The sequence below is a fragment of the Pristiophorus japonicus genome, chromosome 16, assembly GCF_044704955.1.
Source record: "Pristiophorus japonicus isolate sPriJap1 chromosome 16, sPriJap1.hap1, whole genome shotgun sequence".
NCBI lineage: Eukaryota > Metazoa > Chordata > Chondrichthyes > Pristiophoridae > Pristiophorus > Pristiophorus japonicus.
Window position 1 is genome coordinate 13,756,726 of NC_091992.1, and position 21,140 is coordinate 13,777,865.

The 21,140-nt window shown below is 45.9% G+C and overlaps 1 protein-coding gene across 1 annotated transcript in view; it reads right to left on the bottom strand.

The window, feature by feature from the left end:
- Positions 1-21,140, bottom strand: part of LOC139226917 (carboxypeptidase D-like) — a 216,772-nt gene that overhangs the window by 172,229 nt on the left and 23,403 nt on the right. The window contains exons 4-8 of the mRNA XM_070858009.1: positions 20,493-20,645; positions 9,154-9,302; positions 7,539-7,758; positions 6,063-6,160; positions 2,167-2,339 (exon numbers count right to left, since the gene is read on the bottom strand). Coding sequence (XP_070714110.1) covers positions 2,167-2,339; positions 6,063-6,160; positions 7,539-7,758; positions 9,154-9,302; positions 20,493-20,645 — 793 coding nt within the window. The remainder of the gene's footprint in view (positions 1-2,166; positions 2,340-6,062; positions 6,161-7,538; positions 7,759-9,153; positions 9,303-20,492; positions 20,646-21,140) is intronic.

Sequence of the window (21,140 nt, forward strand, 5' to 3'; positions counted from 1 at the left end):
AACTTCTCATCCGAAGGACGGCACCTCTGACAGTGCAGCACTCCCTCAGCACTGCACTGGAGCGTCAGCCTAAATTTTTTGTGCTCAATCTCTGGAGTAGGACTATGAACCCACAATCTTCTGACTCAGAGGCGAGAGTGCTATCCACTGAGCCGAGGCTGGCACTCAAATCACTAGTTCAAACCCATCAACACCTTCTCAGGGGAACTAGGCATGGGCAACAATTGCCAGCCTTGCCAATGACGCCCACATCCTGAGAATGATTTTTTTTTTAATCCCGTTGGAGAACAGAGCAGATGCCACGTGCCACACAGCCCTGAGCCACGAACCTACCACCACAGGGCAGCAAATCCTGCGATAACATACCATCAAGATTTACAACTCTTGCGTGAGCTCCACTGGGATCCTAAGACGGGGTCTCCAGCACCTATTACATTCACGGCACAAAAACAATGGGAGAACTGGAAAGTTCCGGAAAAGGGAAGAGACAGGTTGGGAAACATTTTTCTTCATCACCACAGCAATCAGAGTACGCTGTTCACAGTAACTTTGCAATCCAGTACTAATGGAGAAGGTTGGGTAAACCAAAGCTCAAAAAAGGTTGGCCTAGAAATTGGCTTCCTTAGCACCTCCCGTTATCACCTCTGGGGACCGATAGCAAGGTGTTAACGATTTAGCGACTGAGTGCGACGAGAAGATCCACTCCTGCCATATTCGGCGGAAGGTTTGCGGCGGCGGTACGGCGTTGCACCCCGATCTCCTTCGCCCGGAGATCGTGACATCATCGCTATGCGCATCGCCCCGGAACCAAACTTGCGTTCTACCCACTGCAGCATCGCTGGGCAAAAACATCGGCAGCTGCAGGAGGTGTTCACCGAGAGGCCGGGCGCGATGCTTAAAGGCATGGTGGGCAAGGCAAGTAAAAACAATAAATTTCAAATCTAGCTTTCAATTTTTTCCCCTTGTTTCCTGTCCACGGTCGATCAGCGTGATGCACTGCAGCATTTTGTTTTGTGATGTTGACCGAGGGATAAATATTGGCCAGGACACTGGGGATAACTTAGCTGCTGTTCTTTGAAATAGTCCCATGAGATCTTATACATTCACCTGAGAGAGCAGATGGTGCCTCTGTTTAACTTCTCATCCGAAGGACGGCACCTCCGACAGTGCAGCACTCCGTCGAGGAGGAAGTAATCTTCTTTTGCAGAGCCTGCAGTGATGGCCCTTTCCTTTAAGGGAGGGCAGGAGCCTTCCAACGCGGCAGCACTGCACAAGTATCACCCTGCCTGCAATCTCTTGCGCTCCAAGAAGGAAGTGGAGCACTTGATTTAGCCCTCCACTTCCTTCCTGGAGCGCAATCATCGAATTTTTTTAAAGTTTGAAAACATTACCGCCTGCCGCTAATTTTTCAAACTTTTAAAATTGGCTTTTCGCCTGTATTATTTACATGAAACATACTTATTTAGTAATTACATGAAAGAATTGCGCAACTTCTGTGAATGGTGCATTCTTTCATTCTTCCAATACACCAGCATATTGAAATATGAATAATTATCTCTCCAATCAAATCCAACGACAATCAGGAGGTGCACTGGCTATGACCCCCAGCACAGCCTTGTTATTCAGAGATTATTCATCTGCTTTCCATACTTGTTCTAATTTTGCTCCGAAATTAGCAATGATGTCTGGGTCAGGCTGGGGTTGATGGGGGGGGTGGTAGGGTTTGGGGGAACTGCTGCCCAGTGCCTTGCAGGGGAGTGTGCGGAAGCCATAGTGACTAATCTACTTCCATCCCACAAGCTCTCGGTCCGACAGCATGTGCTTTCTTCTTTCGTTTACACAACAATCTGCTTCAGTTCTCCTATCGGTGTGTACATTAAACCAATGCAGTATTTGATGCTAAATACACTTTATAAGACTACAAGCATCAGAATCTTCAAGTGAGGGGATATTAGGAGTAAACAGAAAAAAACTAGTTGAGATTGGGTTCTATTCAGTCACCAACCAGAGTCTAAACATAGCGACAAGTCTGTACTAACCACACAGTCACACCTTAGGTAGCAACCAACCAAACTGTCCTTCATTTGTCACATTCTGCTCTGATTTAAGTCTCCTCTCTTGTCTAATTCTGCTTGCAGAGCCGTAACCCCAGACGGACTATTTTACCTTCCTTTGAGGCCCATCTCGTCCCCCTCCTCGGAGATTTGGTTTCCGTCGGGGTTCATTGAAACCATGATGTGCACCCGTGTCCTCTGCAGGTAAAGGGTGAGGTCAGGATCATTTCCATAGGACGCCACCAGGTGGAAAACGAGATGGATCAATAGCTCACGGCCCACGACCTTAACAAAGGCATACTGGTGTTAGAGAGATGTTAACGGGGCAGCACGTCCTTCTGGAGCAGACTTTGTTTTTAGGAAAGTAGTACAGCATGGGCAATGAAAACTTGAGCTCATCACAAATTCTGCTGCCCTTATCCTAACTCATGCCAAGTCCCGTTCACCATCACCCCAGTGCTCGCTGACCTGCATTGGATCCCAGTCCGGCGATGCCTCAATTATAAAATTATCATCCTTGTTCTCAAATCTTTTTCCTAGTTTAAATACCTTGGAACTTCCCTGTTGGACCATTTTTCCAGTACATTAGCCCTATCCTTGTGGAATAGCTCCCAGCTGTTCCAGAACTAGTGTCGATAAAGCTCCAACAGGAGGAGGCTCGAGAGGAGCATAAACACCGGCATGGGCTGGTTTGGCTGGATGGCCTGTTTCTCTGCCGTATATCCGATGTAATCCAATGCTCACCAAAATGCAATGCAAACACTCTTCCTGACACCACTCCTTTAGCCATGCATTGATTTCCTTAATGCTCCTGTCCTTCCTTATTCTAGGGCATAGCTAGGGGGAGTAAACCTATGATTAACACCCGTGAAGTCCAGCTCCTAAATTTGCTTCCTAATCTCCTACATTCATCCCGTCGGACTTCAGGCTTTTCTTTACCTATATCATTGTCTCCCACATGGATAACAATGATTGCTTGCTCTCCCTCCCTTTGAAAAATCTTTTCCAGTCGGTGCGATATGTCCCTTAGCTTAGCATCTGGGAGGCAACAGAGCATCCAGGATTGTCAGTCTGGACTGTGAACGATCATGTCAGCCCCTATAACTATTGACTCCCCCATCACTACTGCATTTCTAGCTGTGTTGCTAATCTCCATGCCTCCCTCCCCCTCCAAGCCATTTCTTGCTTGTTGGTCCCATTAATATTTATTTGGTGATGAAACCCAAGGTCAGAGCATGCCAACCTCATCTGCACCCAATGAGGTTTTCTCCTGAAATGTTAGCAGCTAAAATGAGTAAGTCAGCAATGATTTGAGGCATGAAATTTCTGATTTCTTAATTTGCTGCAGAGAATACAGAATTATAAGAATGAAGCTGAATATCAAATCACACTGTATAGATCATTCACAGAGACATTAAGAAAAATAAAAGTTATTGAGATATTTTGTGCAAGAATAGCTCAAAAGCAAAACATTCAGCAAAAAATCATCCGGGACAAAGCAGGCCGCTTTATCGGCACCCCATCCACCACCTTAAACATTCACTCCCTCCACCACTGGCGCACCGTGGCTGCAGTGTGTACCATCTACAAGATACACTGCAGCAACTTGTCAAGGCTTCTTCGGCAGCACCTCCCAAACCCGTGAGCTCTACCGCCTAGAAGGACAAGGGCAGCAGCAGGTGCATGGGAACACCATCACTTGCAAGTTACCCTCCAAGTCACACAACCATCCTGACTTGGAAATATATCGGCCGTTCCTTCATCGTCGCTGGGTCAAAATCCTGGAACTCCCTCCCTAACAGCACTGTGGGAGCACCTTCACCACACGGGCTGCAGCGGTTTAAGAAGGCGGCTCACCACCACCTTCTCAAGGGCAATTGAGGGATGGGCAATAAATGTCGGCCTTGCCAGGAACGTCCACATAGTGTGAATGAATCTTTTAAAAATCAGGGAGTTTGACTATATGCCCACGGAGCTGTTGGGTCTCTGGCCCTGGAAGCAGCAATGTCTCATTACTCCTGTGAGGTCGCACTGTTGTCTCTAGGCCTCTGAGACCCATCGCAAGAGGTGTTTTCCCCATAACACCCATGGTAGCATAGGAGGAGCAGCAATCTAAATACTCCCACCTGGCCATATGAAAGTAAAGAGTGAATGTGCATTTATAGAGTTCATTTTAATTACTCAGGATGTCTCAAAACATTTCAGTCAATGAATTACTTCTGAAATATAGTCACCGTTGTTGTGTAGACGAACGCAGCAACATATATGGGCCAGCAATGTGTTTTCCCCTAGACATGGTACAAAAGAACATAAGAAATAGGAGCAGGCATAGGCCATTCGGCCTCTCGAGCCTGCTCCACCATTAAATAAGATGACTGCTGATCTTCTCCCTCAACTCCACCTTCCCGCACTATCTCCATATCCCTTGATTCCCTTAATGTCCAAAAATCTATCGATCTCAGTCTTAAATATACTCAACGACTGAGCTGCCACAGCCCTCTGGGGTAGAGAATTCCAAAGATTCACAACCCTCTGAGAGAACAAATTTCTCCTCATCTCAGTTCTAAATGGCCGACCCCTTATTCTGTGACCCCTGGTTCTAGACTCCCCAGCCAGGAGAAACATCCTCCCTGCTTCTACCCTGTCAAGCCCTGAAAGAATTTTGTATGTTTCAATGAAATCACCTCTCATTCTTCTAAACTCTAGAATATAAGCCTAGTCTACTCAATCTCTCCTCATAGGACAATCCCCCCATCCCAGGAATCAGTCTGGTGAACCTTCGTTGCACTCCCTCTAAGGCAAGTATACCCTTCCTAGGTAAGGAGACCAAAACTGTAATTGCAGTTGGTGAACCAGTTGAGCTGCTGTGTGCACACTGCAGTGTGTCAGCATTGCTCAGTGGCTCGCACTCTTGCCTCTGGGTCCAAAGATTGTAGGTTAAAGCTCCACCCCAGGATCTGAGCTATATTGTCAGAGGTGACACTCTTCGCACTGAGGCTCTATTATCTGCCAGTTCCAATGCTTCACAAGGATATTAAGGACCCAATAGCACTATATAAGCAGAGCAAGGAGTTCATCTGGCACTCTGGCTAATGTTTCTGTCTCACTCAACACCAACAATTAACGGGCCATACATCTCATTGCTGTTTGTGTACTGAGGGAGCGCTGCAACGTCGGAGGTGCCTTCTTTCGGATGAGATGTTAAACCGAGGCCCCGTCTGCTCTCTCTGGTGGATGTAAAAGATCCCGTGGCACTATTTCGAAGAAGAGCAGTGGAGTTAACCCCGGTGTCCTGGCCAATATTTATCCCTCAATCAAACATCACTAAAAAACAGATTATCTGGTGGTTTGAACATCGCTGTTTGTGGGAGCTTGTTGTGCGCAAATTGGCTGCCGCGTTTCCCACATTACAACAGCGACTGCACTTCAAATGTACTTCTTTGGCTGCAGAGCGCTTTGAGACGCCTGGTGTTTGTGGAAGATGCTATAGAAATGCAAGTCTTTCTTCTTGATGTGGGCAAAACAGCTGATGGTTTTGTTTACATAACAAGTCGCTGTACTTCAAAGTAAGTCATTGTGCGTGAAGCACCTTGAGATGTCTCTAAGAGACACGATACGTTGCTGTATAAATACAGGTATTTCTTTAAAAATAAAACAGGAACCCTTCAGGTAGCAGTGCCTCTCACGCCAAGTCCGTATCTCAGAGACGCGTCCAGCTGAAGACCAGCCTGACCTGAAAACTGATGAAATTCGGCACAAACCACTCTTGCCGAAGTCTGAACCTCACCTCTGGGCCTCCCTTTCATTTCAGGAGCTCACTATTCACATCTACAAAGGCTACTAAACAGGCACTTTCCCTTCAAGTGGTATGCGAAGTAAAACGAGTGTTGGCTGGATTGCCTGCTGTTTGATGTGAAATCTCATAGATGTTCACAATAGCGTTAGCACTTCAAACACTGCTGTCCCCGCTCTTTATCATCAGAACATGACCATTTTTTAATTACCCACCTCATTTCCATGAATGTTGCCAACGTACTTAAATTCTGGTCTCCCAATCTCATGCTCAGTGGAGTTTCTTCCAATGGCCATCACCCACAGATCTCTCCCTGCAAGATGCCCAATGTTTCAAAGAATCAGTACACATATTATTTCTACTTTCATCCTGGTTACTGTTACTTCAAGTAAAGCCAAGTGAATATGAATGAACACAAAGGGAATTATTTTAATCATTGCCTCACCCAAACCAATTAGCTCTCTTCCTTTGATTTATGCTCGGACACCACTCCAGGGGCACCGGGGTCCTGCTCCAGGGTGCCAGGTACCTTCTAGTACCTCGTCAAAAGTTGATTGTTCACGTGTGAGCCTAGGCAGTAATTAATGGGCGGCTAGCTGAGCTTCGAGGATGTCACAAGCAAACCCAATCTTGTCCCCACCCAATGTCCACACACCTGCACTGCCAGAGTGCGAACTATGCTCGATGGTTTCTCCTTGACATTTTGCCAAAAGAGCAGGGAAGCCAATTCTCGGGCCAGCAATCTGAAAGGCATGTGGAATGCTGAACCATGCGAGTCAGAGGAACTGTGCAGGGCAGCCTGAGTACTGTGCCCAGTTTTGGTCAATGAAACACGAGGGAAACAGTCAAACCCTGGAGAGGGTGAACCATGAGACTGATCTGTAGAGTCAGAGGACCAAGTTATGGGGAAAGAGTGAAGGGACCTGGGCATTTACGCCTTTGAAAGTTGCAATGGCGAGGCAACCTGACAGAGCTATATCTGATAGAAGGTGGCAGAGAAAGAGGGGAGCTCAAGAATACCGTGGCAGTAGGACAAGGGGGCACGGATTTAAATCGCCAAGAGGCAAATTCAGGAAGTTCTTCACAGAAAATGATCAGCGCACGGCACGAATTTCTGGTGGAAGAGGCAAACATTCTAAAATCATCAAAGAAAGAGTTGGATGACATGATGGGGACACTGTAGAGTCTCTCTGACTGGGGATTGCAGAAGAAGCCTCTTTACCCAAAGAGTGGTAAGAATGTGGAACTCGCTACCACAGGGAGTAGTTGAGACGAATAGTATCGATGCATTTAAAGGAGGCTGGACAAGCATATGAGGGCGAAGGGAATAGAGGGTTATGCTGACAGTTAGACGAGGAAGGATGGGAGGAGGCTCGAGTGGAGCATAAACACTGGCATGGACTGGTTGGACCGAATGGCCTGTTTCTGTGCTGTATATCCTATATAATCTTATGGATGGAAACACCTTTCCATCTGGCTCCTGGTCATGCTCAAGTCAGTAAGATACACTTTCTAAGTTTTTGCCTGCCACCAGTGCATATCGGAAGACCGGGAGCATCTTGGTCAAAACTCCCCATCTACTGATTGCAATAGCTGGATAATCAGAAGCCACACAATCGAAGACTTGGAAAACCCACCCTGCCAGCGCATGCAATCAGTAGGATGTTACTAAAGGTGTTTGAATGTCTTGCCTTGAGTGGATTTGCCCACAGTGTACAGATGGGTGAGGCCTGGATATTTCAAACTGACGCAGGTCAGAAACTCTCCCAAAGCAGTGTGATTGTGATGAGTAAAGTCCGGTTTGCATGGCTTCTTCTTCAGTGTCCAGTCTACAACCACTGCTGTATAATTTTCACCGATACTCTGCAGAAGCACATTCCTTACCTGGGGCTCGTAACCTATGGCAGAAACCTGCAATTGTAAAGACATTGAAAGTGAGCAACTGAGAAGATTTCCTCTATGCTGCAATAAGTGTAACAACAATCTGTGTTTTACATAGCACCTTTAACATAGGAAAACACCCCGAGATTCTTCATAAGAAAATCGTAAACCTGTTGTTGCAACAAGCGCACGAAGGACATTTTCCATATTGCTTTCTAATTGCAATGGATTGAAATAAAATCATCTTTTTGTGCAGTGTTACTTCCCCCACACACACTCACAATACTCGCCCACAGAGGTAAAGTCTGAATCTAAGGTCACACCAAGGAGGAGTGTTTTCCTGTATATTACACAATGTTTCTCTATACATAACCATCATCATCATAGGCAGTCCCTCAAAATCGAGGAAGACTTGCATCCACTCTAAAAATGAGTTCTCAGGTGACTGTACAGTCCAATACGGGAATTACAGTCTCTGTCACAGGTGGACAGACCGTGATTGAAGGAAAGGGCGGGTGGGGAATCTGGTTTTCCGCATGCTCCTTCTGCTGTCTGCGTTTGGTTTCTGCATGCTCTCGGCGACGAGACTCGAGGTGCTCAGCGCCCTCCCAGATGCTCTTCCTCCAGTTTGGGTGGTCTTGGGCCAGGGATTCCCAGGTGCTGGTGGGGATGTTGCACTTTATCAAGGAAGCTTTGAGGGTGTCCTTGAAACGTTTCCTCTGCCCACCTGGGGCTCACTTGCCGTGTAAGAGTTCTGAGTAGAGCGCTTGTTTTGGGAGTCTTGTGTCGGGCATGCAGACAATTTGGCCCGCCCAACATAGGTGGTCAAGTGTGGTCAGTGCTTCACTGCTGGGGATGTTGGCCTGATTGAGATATTACAGTGTTCCTCTGAATATACAAATGCATCTCTATATATATTAGTGTTTCTCTGTACATTACAGTGTTTCTCTGTGTATTAGTGTTTCTCTCTATAATTACAGTGTTTCTGTATATTACATTGTTTCTCTATATACAGTGTTTCTGCATATTACAGTGTTTCTCTATATTAGTGTTTCTCTATATATTAGTGTTTCTCTATATATTACTGTAAACTTTTCTGTATGTTATGCATTTTTCATGTACCTATAAGTGAAAACTTGCTGCAGTTTCTGAGGCAACAAGACTGTTGTCAGGTTTTGCTAATTACTAAAAAAGTGTCATTTATTTCAGAGTGTGGCCAAGACCTGGTGAGGTTGTGACATCACATGAATCCCACGGCACAGCGATGGTGCCATTCTAGGAACATGAGGCAGCTATTTTTAAAATCAGACAGAAAACAATGTAAGTCCCGAACACTGCTGATTTGGTCGTTCTTGTGTCCAATTTCAGCACAATTTCTTCCTGTAAAATAGGGAGATAGGCAATAATCAGCCCTTTTACTTGTACCTTAATCCGGTGGTTTCCTGGGACAAGGAACCTGTAATATTCACCGTTTTGTGTAGAGGTAAAAGGAACAATATTCTCTCTGCCTTCAACCTGGATCTGAGCGTTGTCAATGGGATTACTGTTTTCATCAAGGACTCGCCCTTTAATACCTGTCACATTTACCAAACACACAGAGTGACAATTATTCATCTTTGAGGAATCAGCCTCTCCCCATCTAGTCTACATCAACCTGTTTTGTAAATTTAACATATGTCCAGAAAAACTGGAGGATAAGGGGGAGTAGAGTGAAATAATGAATCCTCAAAACCTCATGAAAAATGAGATTTTAACGAGAGGACATTACACATCAACTATTGAGGTTTGTGCATATTCAAACCATTACTGAATCAATGGCATTAAACATAATTGATTTCTATATTCCTATATATAGAATCCTTGAGTTGGTAATGAGGTGGCAGTAATGCCTGTTATTGTTATTGCCTCCACAGGGTGGCACTGTCTCTCTGAAACCCAGTATGGCAGGAGCTCTTATTATCCTTATTTGCCCCAGAGGCGGCGCTGTAACCTCTCTCAGCCTGTCACAACAAACACAGCTAACTATCAGCAATAGGTGCGACGTAAAACTCTCGCTTGCTATATGTGCATAGCGTCTGTCACTGTCACGTGTCTTACACATAACACACTAGTGTCAGCTGTGACTCAGTGGGCAGCACTCTTGCCTCTGAGTCAGAAGGTTGTGGGTTCCAGTCCCACCCCAGGGACTTAAGCACATAAATCTAGGCTGACACTCCAGTGCAGAGCTGAGGGAGTGCGGCACTATCGGAGGTGCTGTCGTTCAGGCGAGACATTAAACTGAAGCCCTGTCTGCCCTCTCAGGTCGACGTAAAAGATAATATGGCACTATTTCGAAGAAGAGCAGGGGAATTATCCCTGGTGTCCTGGCCAATATTTATCCCTCAATCAACAAAAACAGATTATCTGGTCTTTATCACATTGCTGTTTGTGGGAGCTTGTTATGTGCAAATTGGCTGCTGCATTTCCCACATCTCAATAGTGACTACACTCCAAAAGTACTTCATTTGAGATGACCGGTGGTCGTGAAAGGCACTATATAAATGCAAGTCTTTCTTTCTGGAGTGTTGGTTGATGAGTCGTGCTCCGGCTCCTGCAACTCCCGTTGTTTAACTGCTATTATCAATAAAACGCGGCTACTCAACAAACGCATGAACTTAAGAAGCAGGAGTCGGCCATTTGGCCTCTCGAGCCTGCATTCAATAAAATCATGGCTGATCTGATCTTGGCCTCAACTCCACTTCCCTGCCCGCTCCCCATAACCCTTGACTCCCTAATCGTTCAAAAATCTGTCTATCGCCACCTTAAATATATTCAATGAACCAGCCTCCACAGCTCTCTGGGGTGGGGAGGGGGGAGAGAGAATTCCACAGATTCACGACCCTCTAAGAGAAGAAATTCCTTCTCAGCTCCGTTTTAAATGGGCAACCCTTATTCTGAAATTATGCCCCCTAGTTCTAGATTCCCCCATGAGGGGAAACATCCTCTCTGTATCTACCCTGTTCCAGCCCCCTCATGGCCTCACAGCGGGATGATCGAGATCCGATGCAGCCATGGTCTTTACGATGCATTAGATTCAATTGTAAAAAGCCGAAGCTTTGAAATACGGCCTTCTGAGAAGACGTAGCCTGTTGGCCGTGTCTTCACACATCGCACAGGTTAAAGCCCTGTTCCCCCACACAGTCATTACTTATTTTGCTGGCGTACAGAATCTGCAGCTTAAAACAAACCATCCCAACACGAGAGTTTTCAGGCATTCCATCCTCTTACTGACACCAGACTTTGATAAGATCAATGATGTACAGCACCTTCATTTGTCAGTCGATAAAAACAACAACAACTTGTATTTATATAGCGTTTTTAATGTAGTGAAACATGAGACAAAAAATTTGAGACTGAGCCACATAAGGAGAAATTAGGGCGGTGAGGGTCAAAGAGGTACGTTTTAAGGAGCGCCATGAAGGAGGAAAGAGAGGTAGAAAAGGGGGAGAGGTTTAGGGAGGGAGTTCCAGAGCTTGGGGCCCAGGCAACAGAAGGCACGGCCACCAATGGTGGAGCGATTATAATCAGGTATGCTCAAGAGGGCAGAATTAGAGGCGTGCAGCTATAAGAACATAAGAAATAGGAGCAGGAGTCGGCCATACGGCCCCTCGAGCCTGTTCCGCCATTTAATACGATCATGGCTGATCCAATCATGGACTCAGGTCCACTTCCCTGCCCGCTCCCCATAACCCCTTAATCCCTTATTGGTTAAGAAACTGTCTATCTCTGTCTTAAATTTATTCAATGACCCAGCTTCCACAGCTCTCTGGGACAGCAAATTCCACAGATTTACAACCCTCTGAGAGAAGAAATTTCTCCTCATTTCAGTTTTATGTGGGCGGCCCCTTATTCTAAGATTATGCCCTCTAGTTCTAGTCTCCCCTGTCAGTGGAAACATCCACTCTGCATCCTCAGGTGGGGGGGGGGGGGGGGGGGGGTTGTGGTGCTGGAGGAGATTAGAGAGATAGGGAAGGGTGAGGCCATGGAAGGATTTGACAACAAGATTGAGCATCTACAACAATCGGTATTCCTCCTGTGGGGAAACATCTCAGAACACTTAACAAGAGGAAGATGAAGATGATGAGCAGGAGAAAGGTTGAGATTAAGGTTGGGGAGAGGGGGGGGGGGGGGGGGGGATGAATGAACATCTAGTCGAACAGAAAGATTTTAATATATTTTTGAAAGAGGGGAAAGCAAAGGGAGAGGGCTCTGGAGAGCAGGGCCATTGGACTGGAGGATAGGCTTCTAATGATGGAGCAGAGAGTGAATGGGGACAAAAGAACATATGAATTAGGAGCAGGAGTAGGCCATACACCCGCTCAAGCCTGCTCCACTATTCAATAAGATCATAGAAACATAGAAAATAGGTGCAGGAGTAGGCCATTCGGCCCTTTGAGCCTGCACCGCCATTCAATGAGTTCATGGCTGAACACGCAACTTCAGTACCCCATTCCTGCTTTCTCACCATACCCCTTGATCCCCCTAGTAGTAAGGACTACATCTAACTCCTTTTTGAATATATTTAGTGAATTGGCCTCAACAACTTTCTGTGGTAGAGAATTCCACAGGTTCACCACTCTCTGGGTGAAGAAGTTTCTCCTCATCTCGGTCCTAAATGGCTTACCCCTTATCCTTAGACTGTGATCCCTGGTTCTGGACTTCCCCAACATTGGGAACATTCTTCCTGCATCTAACCTGTCTAAACCCGTCAGAATTTTAAACGTTTCTATGAGATTCCCTCTCATTCTTCTGAACTCCAGTGAATACAAGCCCAGTTGATCCAGTCTTTCTTGATATGTCAGTCCCGCCATCCCGGGAATCAGTCTGGTGAACCTTCACTGCACTCCCTCAATAGCAAGAATGTCCTTCCTCAAGTTAGGAGACCAAAACTGTACACAATACTCCAGGTGCGGCCTCACCAAGGCCCTGTATAACTGTAGTAACACCTTCCTGCCCCTGTACTCAAATCCCCTCGCTATGAAGGCAAACATGCCATTTGCTTTCTTAACCGCCTGCTGTACCTACATGCCAACCTTCAATGACTGATGTACCATGACACCCAGGTCTCGTTGCACCTCCCCTTTTCCTAATCTGTCACCATTCAGATAATAGTCTGTCTCTCTGTTTTTACCACCAAATTGGATAACCTCACATTTATCCACATTATACTTCATCTGCCATGCATTTGCCCACTCACCTAACCTATTCAAGTCACTCTGCAGCCTCATAGCATCCTCCTCGCAGCTCACACTGCCACCCAACTTAGTGTCATCCGCAAATTTGGAGATACTACATTTAATCCCCTCGTTTAAATCATGAATGTACAATGTAAACAGCTGGGGCCCCAGCACAGAACCTTGCGGTACCCCACTAGTCACCGCCTGCCATTCTGAAAAGTACCCATTTTACTCCTACTCTTTGCTTCCTGTCTGACAACCAGTTCTCAATCCATGTCAGCACACTACCCCCAATCCCATGTGCTTTAACTTTGCACATTAATCTCTTGTGTGGGAGGCTTTCTGAAAGTCCAAATACACCACATCAACTGGTTCTCCCTTGTCCACTCTACTGGAAACATCCTGAAAAAATTCCAGAAGATTTGTCAAGCATGATTTCCCTTTCACAAATCCATGCTAACTTGGACCTATCATGTCACCTCTTTCCAAATGCGCTGCTATGACATCCTTAATAATTGATTCCATCATTTTACCCACTACCGATGTCAGGCTGACTGGACTATAATTCCCTGTTTTCTCTCTCCCTCCTTTTTTTAAAAGTGGGGTTACATTGGCTACCCTCCACTCCATAAGAACTGATCCAGAGTCTATGGAATGTTGGAAAATGACTGTCAATGCATCCGCTATTTCCAAGGCCACCTCCTTTAGTACTCTGGGATGCAGTCCATCAGGCCCTGGGGATTTATCGGCCTTTAATCCCATCAATTTCCCCAACACAATTTCCCGACTAATAAGGATTTCCCTCAGTTCCTCCTTCTTACTAGACCCTCTGACCCCTTTTATATCCGGAAGGTTGTTTGTGTCCTCCTTAGTGAATACCGAACCAAAGTACTTGTTCAATTGGTCTGCCATTTCTTTGTTCCCCGTTATGACTTCCCATGATTCTGACTGCAGGGGACCTACGTTTGTCTTTACTAACCTTTTTCTCTTTACATATCTATAGAAGGTTTTGCAGTCCATTTTAATGTTCCCTGCAAGCTTCCTCTCGTACTCTATTTTCCCTGCCCTAATGAAACCCTTTGTCCTCCTCTGCTGAGTTCTAAATTTCTCCCAGTCCCCGGGTTCGCTGCTATTTCTGGCCAATTTGTATGCCACTTCCTTGGCTTTAATACTATCCCTGATTTCCCTTGATAGCCACGGTTGAGCCACCTTCCCTTTTTTATTTTTACGCCAGACAGGAATGTACAATTGTTGTAGTTCATCCATGCGGTCTCTAAATGTCTGCCATAGCCCATTCACTGTCAACCCCTTAAGTATCATTCGCCAATCTATCCTAGCCTCATACCTTCAAAGTTACCCTTCTTTGAGTTCTGGACCATGGTCTCTGAATTAACTGTTTCATTCTCCATCCTAATGTAGAATTCCACCATATTATGGTCACTCTTCCCCAAAGGGCCTCGCACAACGAGATTGCTAATTAATCCTCTCTCATTACACAACACCCAGTCTAAGATGGCCTCCCCCCTAGTTGGTTCCTCGACATATTGGTCTAGAAAACCATCCCTTATGCACTCCAGGAAATACTCCTCCACCATATTGCTTCCAGTTTGGTTAGCCCAATCTATATGCATATTAAAGTCACCCATGATAACTGCTGCACCTTTATTGCATGCACCCCTAATTTCCTGTTTGATGCCCTCCCCAACATCACTACAATTGTTTGGAGGTCTGTACACAACTCCCACTAACGTTTTTTGCCCTTTGGTGTTCTGCAGCTCTACCCATATAGATTCCACATCATCCAAACTAATGTCCTTCCTAACTATTGCATTAATCTCCTCTTTAACCAGCAATGCTACCCCACCTCCTTTTTCTTTTATTCTATCCTTCCTGAATGTTGAATACCCTTGGATGTTGAGTTCCCAGCCCTGATCATCCTGGAGCCACGTCTCAGTAATCCCAATCACATCATATCTGTTAACATCTATTTGCACAATTAATTTATCCACCTTATTACGGATACTCCTTGCATTAAGACACAAAGCCTTCAGGCTTGTTTTTTTAACACCCTTTGTCATTTTAGAATTATGATGTAGTGTGGCCCTTTTTGTTTCTTGCCTTTGTTTACTTGGCCTTTCACTATTGCTTTTTACCTTTCTACCATCTATTTCTGACTCCATATTACTTCGCTCTGTCTCGCTGCATAGGTTCCCGTCCCCCTGCCATATTAGTTTAAACACTGATCCTCTACCTCAACTCTACTTTCCTGCCCTATCGCCATATCCTGTGATTCCCTTAGTGTCCAAAAACCTAACAAATTCAGTCCTGAATATACTCAACGACTCAGCATCCACAGGCCTCTGTGGTAGAGAATTCCAAAGATTCACAACCCTCTGAGTGAAGAAGTTTCTCCTTATCCTGACACTATGTACCCTGGTTCTAGACTCTCCAGCCAGGCGAAACAGCCTCTCAGCATCTACCTTGTCAAGCCCTTGAAGAATTTTATAAACTTTTCAATGAGATCACTTCTCATTCTTCTAAACTCCAGCGGATATAGGCCCATTCTACCAAATCTCTTCTCATAGGACAATCCCCCCATCCCAGGAAAAAATCTAGTGAACCTTTGTTACACCATCTCCAAGGCAAATACATCCTTCCTTAGGTAAGGAGATCAAAACTGTGCACAGTACTCCAGGTGTGGTCTCACCAAGGCTCTATATAATTGCAGCAAGATTTCCTTACTCTTATAATCCAACCCCCTTGCAATAAAGGCTAACATACCATTTGCCTTCCTAATTGTTTGCTGTAGCTGCATGTTAACTCAATGAGCGGTAACCCAGTTGGGGGAGCAGAGTGTGTGACCCAGGATGTGGGGTTGGAGAAGATCACCCAGACAAGGAACAACATTTTAATCCTGGCTGCAACATTTCAGTTTTTAATCATCCCGTTCGCACACCAATTGTTTTTATCATCATCCCTAGATAAATAAAACCTTGCCTCAAGGCACTGACAACCAGCCACACATGACAAGCCTGAGCAAAAGCTTTACAGAGGATGAATGATTCATCTGCGATCTTATCAAAGTCTGGTGTCAGTAAGATGACTGAGTGCCTGAAAACTCTGACGTTGGGATGTTTTTTAAAAAAAGAACTGCAGATTCTGCGCTTCAGCAGAATGAGTAATGGCTGCCTGCGTGAACAGGGATTTAATTTGCGTGACGTGTGGAAACCCGGCCAACTAGTTGCAACTTTGCTAAAGGACGTACTGAAAGGCTTCGCCCTTTCGCAATTTAATCCAATGCATCATAAAGACCATCACTGCACTCTGAATATGTAAAGCGGAGGTCTTGATCATCTCGCCGCCAGAGTATGCGCGTGAGCTTTATTTACCTGCCACTGGGACAAATGATCTGTTGCGACCATCGCTCAGAAACCTGCGTTTTCACACTGAGGCTTTTTTTTAATGAACAATTGAGACACAACAGGCAGCAAACCACACAAGGCAGAGCTTTCCACCTTTTGCTTAAAGTGGAGGGATGTGTCAGTTTAGGAATATCGCCCTCCCTGTCAGCGAACAGCAGGGTAAATTCATCGTCCGCATGCCCGATGCTAGACTCCCAAAACAGGCGCTCTACTCTGAGCTCCGACACGGCAAGCGAGCCCCAGGTGGGTAGAGGAAACGCTTCAAGGACACCCTCAAAGCCTCCTTGAAAAAGTGCAACACCCCCACCGACACCTGAGAGTCCCTGGCCCAAGACCACTCAAAGTGGAGGAGAAGCATCTGGGAAGGCACCGAACACCTCGAGTCTCTTCGCCGGGAGCACGCGAAAGCCAAGTGCAAACAGTGGAAGGAGCGCACGACAACCCAAGCCCCCCCCCACCCACCCGTTCCTCCAACCACCGTCTGCCCCACCTGTGACAGAGACTGTAGATCCCGCATTGGTCTTATCAGTCACCTGAAAACTCATATTAGTGTGGAAGCAAGTCACCCCCGACTCCGAGTGACTGCTTAAGAAGAAGAAAGTCAGTGATCCCATGTTGGTAGGGAGCTTGGCACAGTAGTGCTGTGGCCAATGCTCCTGCTAAGCTGCAAGGTCCCGCGCAGGCTGCTCACCGGCGTTTACATTGTAAGTACCGAGATGTAAGGAAGGCTTCCATTTATATAGCGCCTTTCATGACCACCCGACGTCTCAAAACGCTTTACAGCCAATGAAGTACTTTTGGAGTGTGGTCACTGCTGTAATGTGGGAAATGCGGCAGTCAATCTGCTCACAGCAGGCTCCCACAAACAGCAATGTGATAATGACCAGATAACTTGTTTTTTGTCATGTTGATTGAGGGAAAATTATTGGCCAGGACACCGGGGATAATTCCCCTGCTCTTCTTCGAAATAGTGCCATAAGATCTTTTACGTTCTCCTGAGGGAGCAGACAGGGCCTCGGTTTAATGTCTCATCCAAAAGACGGCACCTCCAACAGTACAGCACTCCCCTGGAGTGTCAACCGAGAATTATGGGCTCAAGTCTCTGGAGTGGGATTTGAACCCACCTTCTGACTCAGAGGTGCGTGTGCTACCCACTGAGCCACAGCTGACACTCAAATGCTCAAAAATCTGAATGGGCCGCGCTTTGGGAGAGGCAGGCCATGCGGCTTACGGAGGGGACATTGATTGTGGCCCTCTCTCTGATCCATGCTCCCTTGGACTGTGGCTCTGTGCTGGGAGTGCGGGTTCAGAAAATCTACCCCACAGCTTTAGTTCAGGTCAGTTGGCCACGTCCTCAGGAGGTTGTGGGTTTTTAACCTTACTTCGGTAGTTGAGCACATAATCTAGGCTGACACTTCAGCGGAGTACCGAGGGAGTGCTGCATTGTCAGAGGTAACGTCCTTCAGGTGAGGCATGAAACAGAAGACCCTTCTGTCTGTTCTGGCGGATTTGACAGATCCTGTGACACAATTCGAAGAAGGGACAGAGGTCCTCCTGGTGTCTTGGCCAACATTCCATCCTGATCTATCACCACCAAAAGCAGATAAACGGGCCATTCAAATCATGTTTTAAATTTGTTCTCTGGACATGAGCAACACAGACAAGGCCAGATTTATTGCTCATCCCTAGTTAAAAGAAAGATGTGGATTTATATAGCGCCTTTCACATCCTCAGGATGTCCCAAAGCACTTTAGAGCCGACGAAGTACTTTTGAAGTGTAGTCACTGTTGCAATATGGAAAACGCAGCTGTCAATTTGCGCACAGCAAGCTCCCATAATCAGCAATGTGATAATGACCAGATAAACTGTTTCAGTGAGGGATAAATATTGGCCACGACACATGGAGGAACTTCCCTGCTCTTGTTTGAATAGTGCTGTGGGATCTACCTGAGGGGGCAAACGGGGTGTCGGAATAATACAGAATCATAGAATAGTACAGCACAGAAGGAGGCCATTCGGTCCATCGGGTCTGCGGCATTCTCATCCAAAGGTTGCCCTGAGTCCCTGGCAGCAAACCATCTCCCCAGACTGCTGCAATGCTTGATATGATGGCACTCCCACATTGATGTTCAGTCAGGAATCCAGGATATTGACTCAAGGACAATGAAGGAATGGTAATATGTATCCAAGTCGGGATGATGTGCGACTTGGAGGAGAACATAAGAGGTAATGGTGTCTTTGGTGTTTGTGGAGCCTTCCAACGTGTATGTTGACTGCCACATCTACCTATATGGACCCAGTGACGGAACTTCAAAAGTAATTGTCTGTAAAGCATCCTGCAAGACAACAACAACCACAACATCAACTTGTATTTATATAGCACCTTTAACGTAGTGAAACGTTCCAAGGCGCTTCGCAGGAGTATTATGAGATTAAGAAATTAACACCGAGCCGCATAAGTAGAAATTAGCGCATGTGACCAAAAGCTTGGTGAAAGAGCTATGTTTTAAGGAGCATCTTGAATGAAGCAAGAGAGATAGAGAGGCAGAGACGTTTAGGGAGGGAATTCCAGAGCTTGGGGCCTAGGCAACAGAAGGCACGGCCACCAATGGTTGAACGATTATAATCGGGGATGCTCATGCAGGCAGAATTAAAAGAGCGCAGATATCTCAGGGGTTTGTGAGACTGAAGGAGATTACAGAGATAGGGAGGGGCGAAGCCATGGAAGGATTTGAAAACAAGGATGAGAATTTTGAAATCGAGGCGTTGCTTAACCGGGTGCCAATGTAGGCCAGCGAGCACAAGGGTGATGGGTGAATGGGACTTGGTGCGGGTTAGGACACAGGCAGCCGAGTTTTGGATCACCTCTAGTTTACGTAGGGTAGAATGTGGGAGGCCAGCCAGGAGTGCGTTGGAATAGTCAAGTCTAGAGGTAAAAAAGGTGTGGATGAGGGCTTCAGCAGCGGATGCGCTGAGGCAAGGGTGATGTTCCGGAGGTGATAAGGCGCGATAAGGGTATAGAAACTCATGTTCCTTCATTTTTTCGTACCAAATGGTCACTGTGTCCAAAATTAACTTGCAGAATAACAGGCAACGTTTCCTGATGCAAAGATGAAAAACATCTTGTGCTGCCAACCATTTCGTAAGGTCTCCAGAGGAGCTCAAGCTATTTTCAGTGCCAACTTCATCTGAGCGATGCCATCCCCAGTGCAACAGCACTGCTGGGCATGAGTGGGGAGCTAACAGGAAAAGGTTGATACTTGATAATGATACCATCAGACAAGTGCCCTCATACAATGTCTTCCTTGCAGGCAAGAATATTGAAAGAGAGAGAGAAAGAGAAAGAGAGAGAGAAAGAGAAAGAGAGAGAGTGAAAGAGAAAGAGAGAGTGAAAGAGAAAGAGTGAAAGAGAAAGAAAGAAAGAAAGAAAGACTTGGATTTATATAGCACCTTTCATGATCACCGAATGTCTCAAAGCAGTTTACAGCCAATGAAGTACTTTTGGAGTGCAGCCATTGTTGTAATGTGGGAAACGTGGCAGCCAATTTTTGCACAGAAAGCTCCCACAAACAGCAATGTGATAATGACTTGATAATCAGTTTTTTGATTATGTTGATTGAGGGATAAATATTGGCCAAGACACCGGGGATAACACCCCTCTTCTTCTTCAAAATAGTGCCATGGAATCTTTTACGTCCACTTGAGAGAACAGGTATAAGGATTTTTTGCACCGACCTAATTTGCATGTCCAACAACTGGACAGTTGTTTGCAAAATAGCGTGAATGTAAAGAGAGAAGTAGATAAGCAAAAAAAAATAATTGAGTGTAAAACACTGAAAAGGCATTTCATTGTCTCAGGTCTTTTGCAGAGCATTGCCAGTGATGGGGTAGCACTCCATTGTACAGGGAGGTCTGTGGACTGAACATTGCAGCACACAGGAAGTCCTTTGGATAAAAAAGCTCACCATTTCACAGCACGGCTTAGAATCATAAAATCTTGCAGCACAGAAGGAAGCCATTTGGCCCATCGTCCCTGCGCTGGATCTTTGAAAGAGCTGTGGTTTTGGATTAAAGTGACTCGGTGGGCAGGAAGAGTTGTAAGTTAGAATTTCTGTGTATCATTTACCCAGATGTATCTGCCTCATGAATGCTAGCAGTGCTGCCTTATTCTCATCCCAGAGTTGTGGTAGTTTATCAGCTTGTGGGTATTTACAACAGGTCAGCTCCAGTGTTATGTCCAGACATCGACCCCAGGCGTAGTTATAGTCCTGCAGCCCACCTGTGAAACAAAGAGAAGTGCAGCAGGTTTTTGCTTTAAAACTATTGTGCTCGCTTACCTACATTGGCTCCCGGTTAAGCAACGCCTCGATTTCAAAATTCTCATTCTTGTTTACAAATCCCTCCATGGCCTCGCCCCTCCCTATCTCTGTAATCTCTTTCAGCCTCACAACCCCCCTCCCCCCGAGATGTCTGCGCTCCTCAAATTCTGCCCTCTTGAGCATCCCTGATTATAATCGCTCAACCATTGGTGGCCGTGCCTTCTGTTGCCTGGGCCCTAAGCTCTAGAAGTCCCTCCCTAAACCTCTCCACCTCTCTACCTCTCTTTCCTCCTTTAAAAGCCTTCTTAAAACCTCCCTCTTTGATCAAGTGCCGTAATTTCTTCTTATGTCGTCCGGTGTCAAATATATTTGTTTTGTCTTATAACACTGCTGTGAAGCGCCTTGGGATGTTTACTACGTTAAAGGCGCTATATAAATTAAAGTTGTTGTATTGT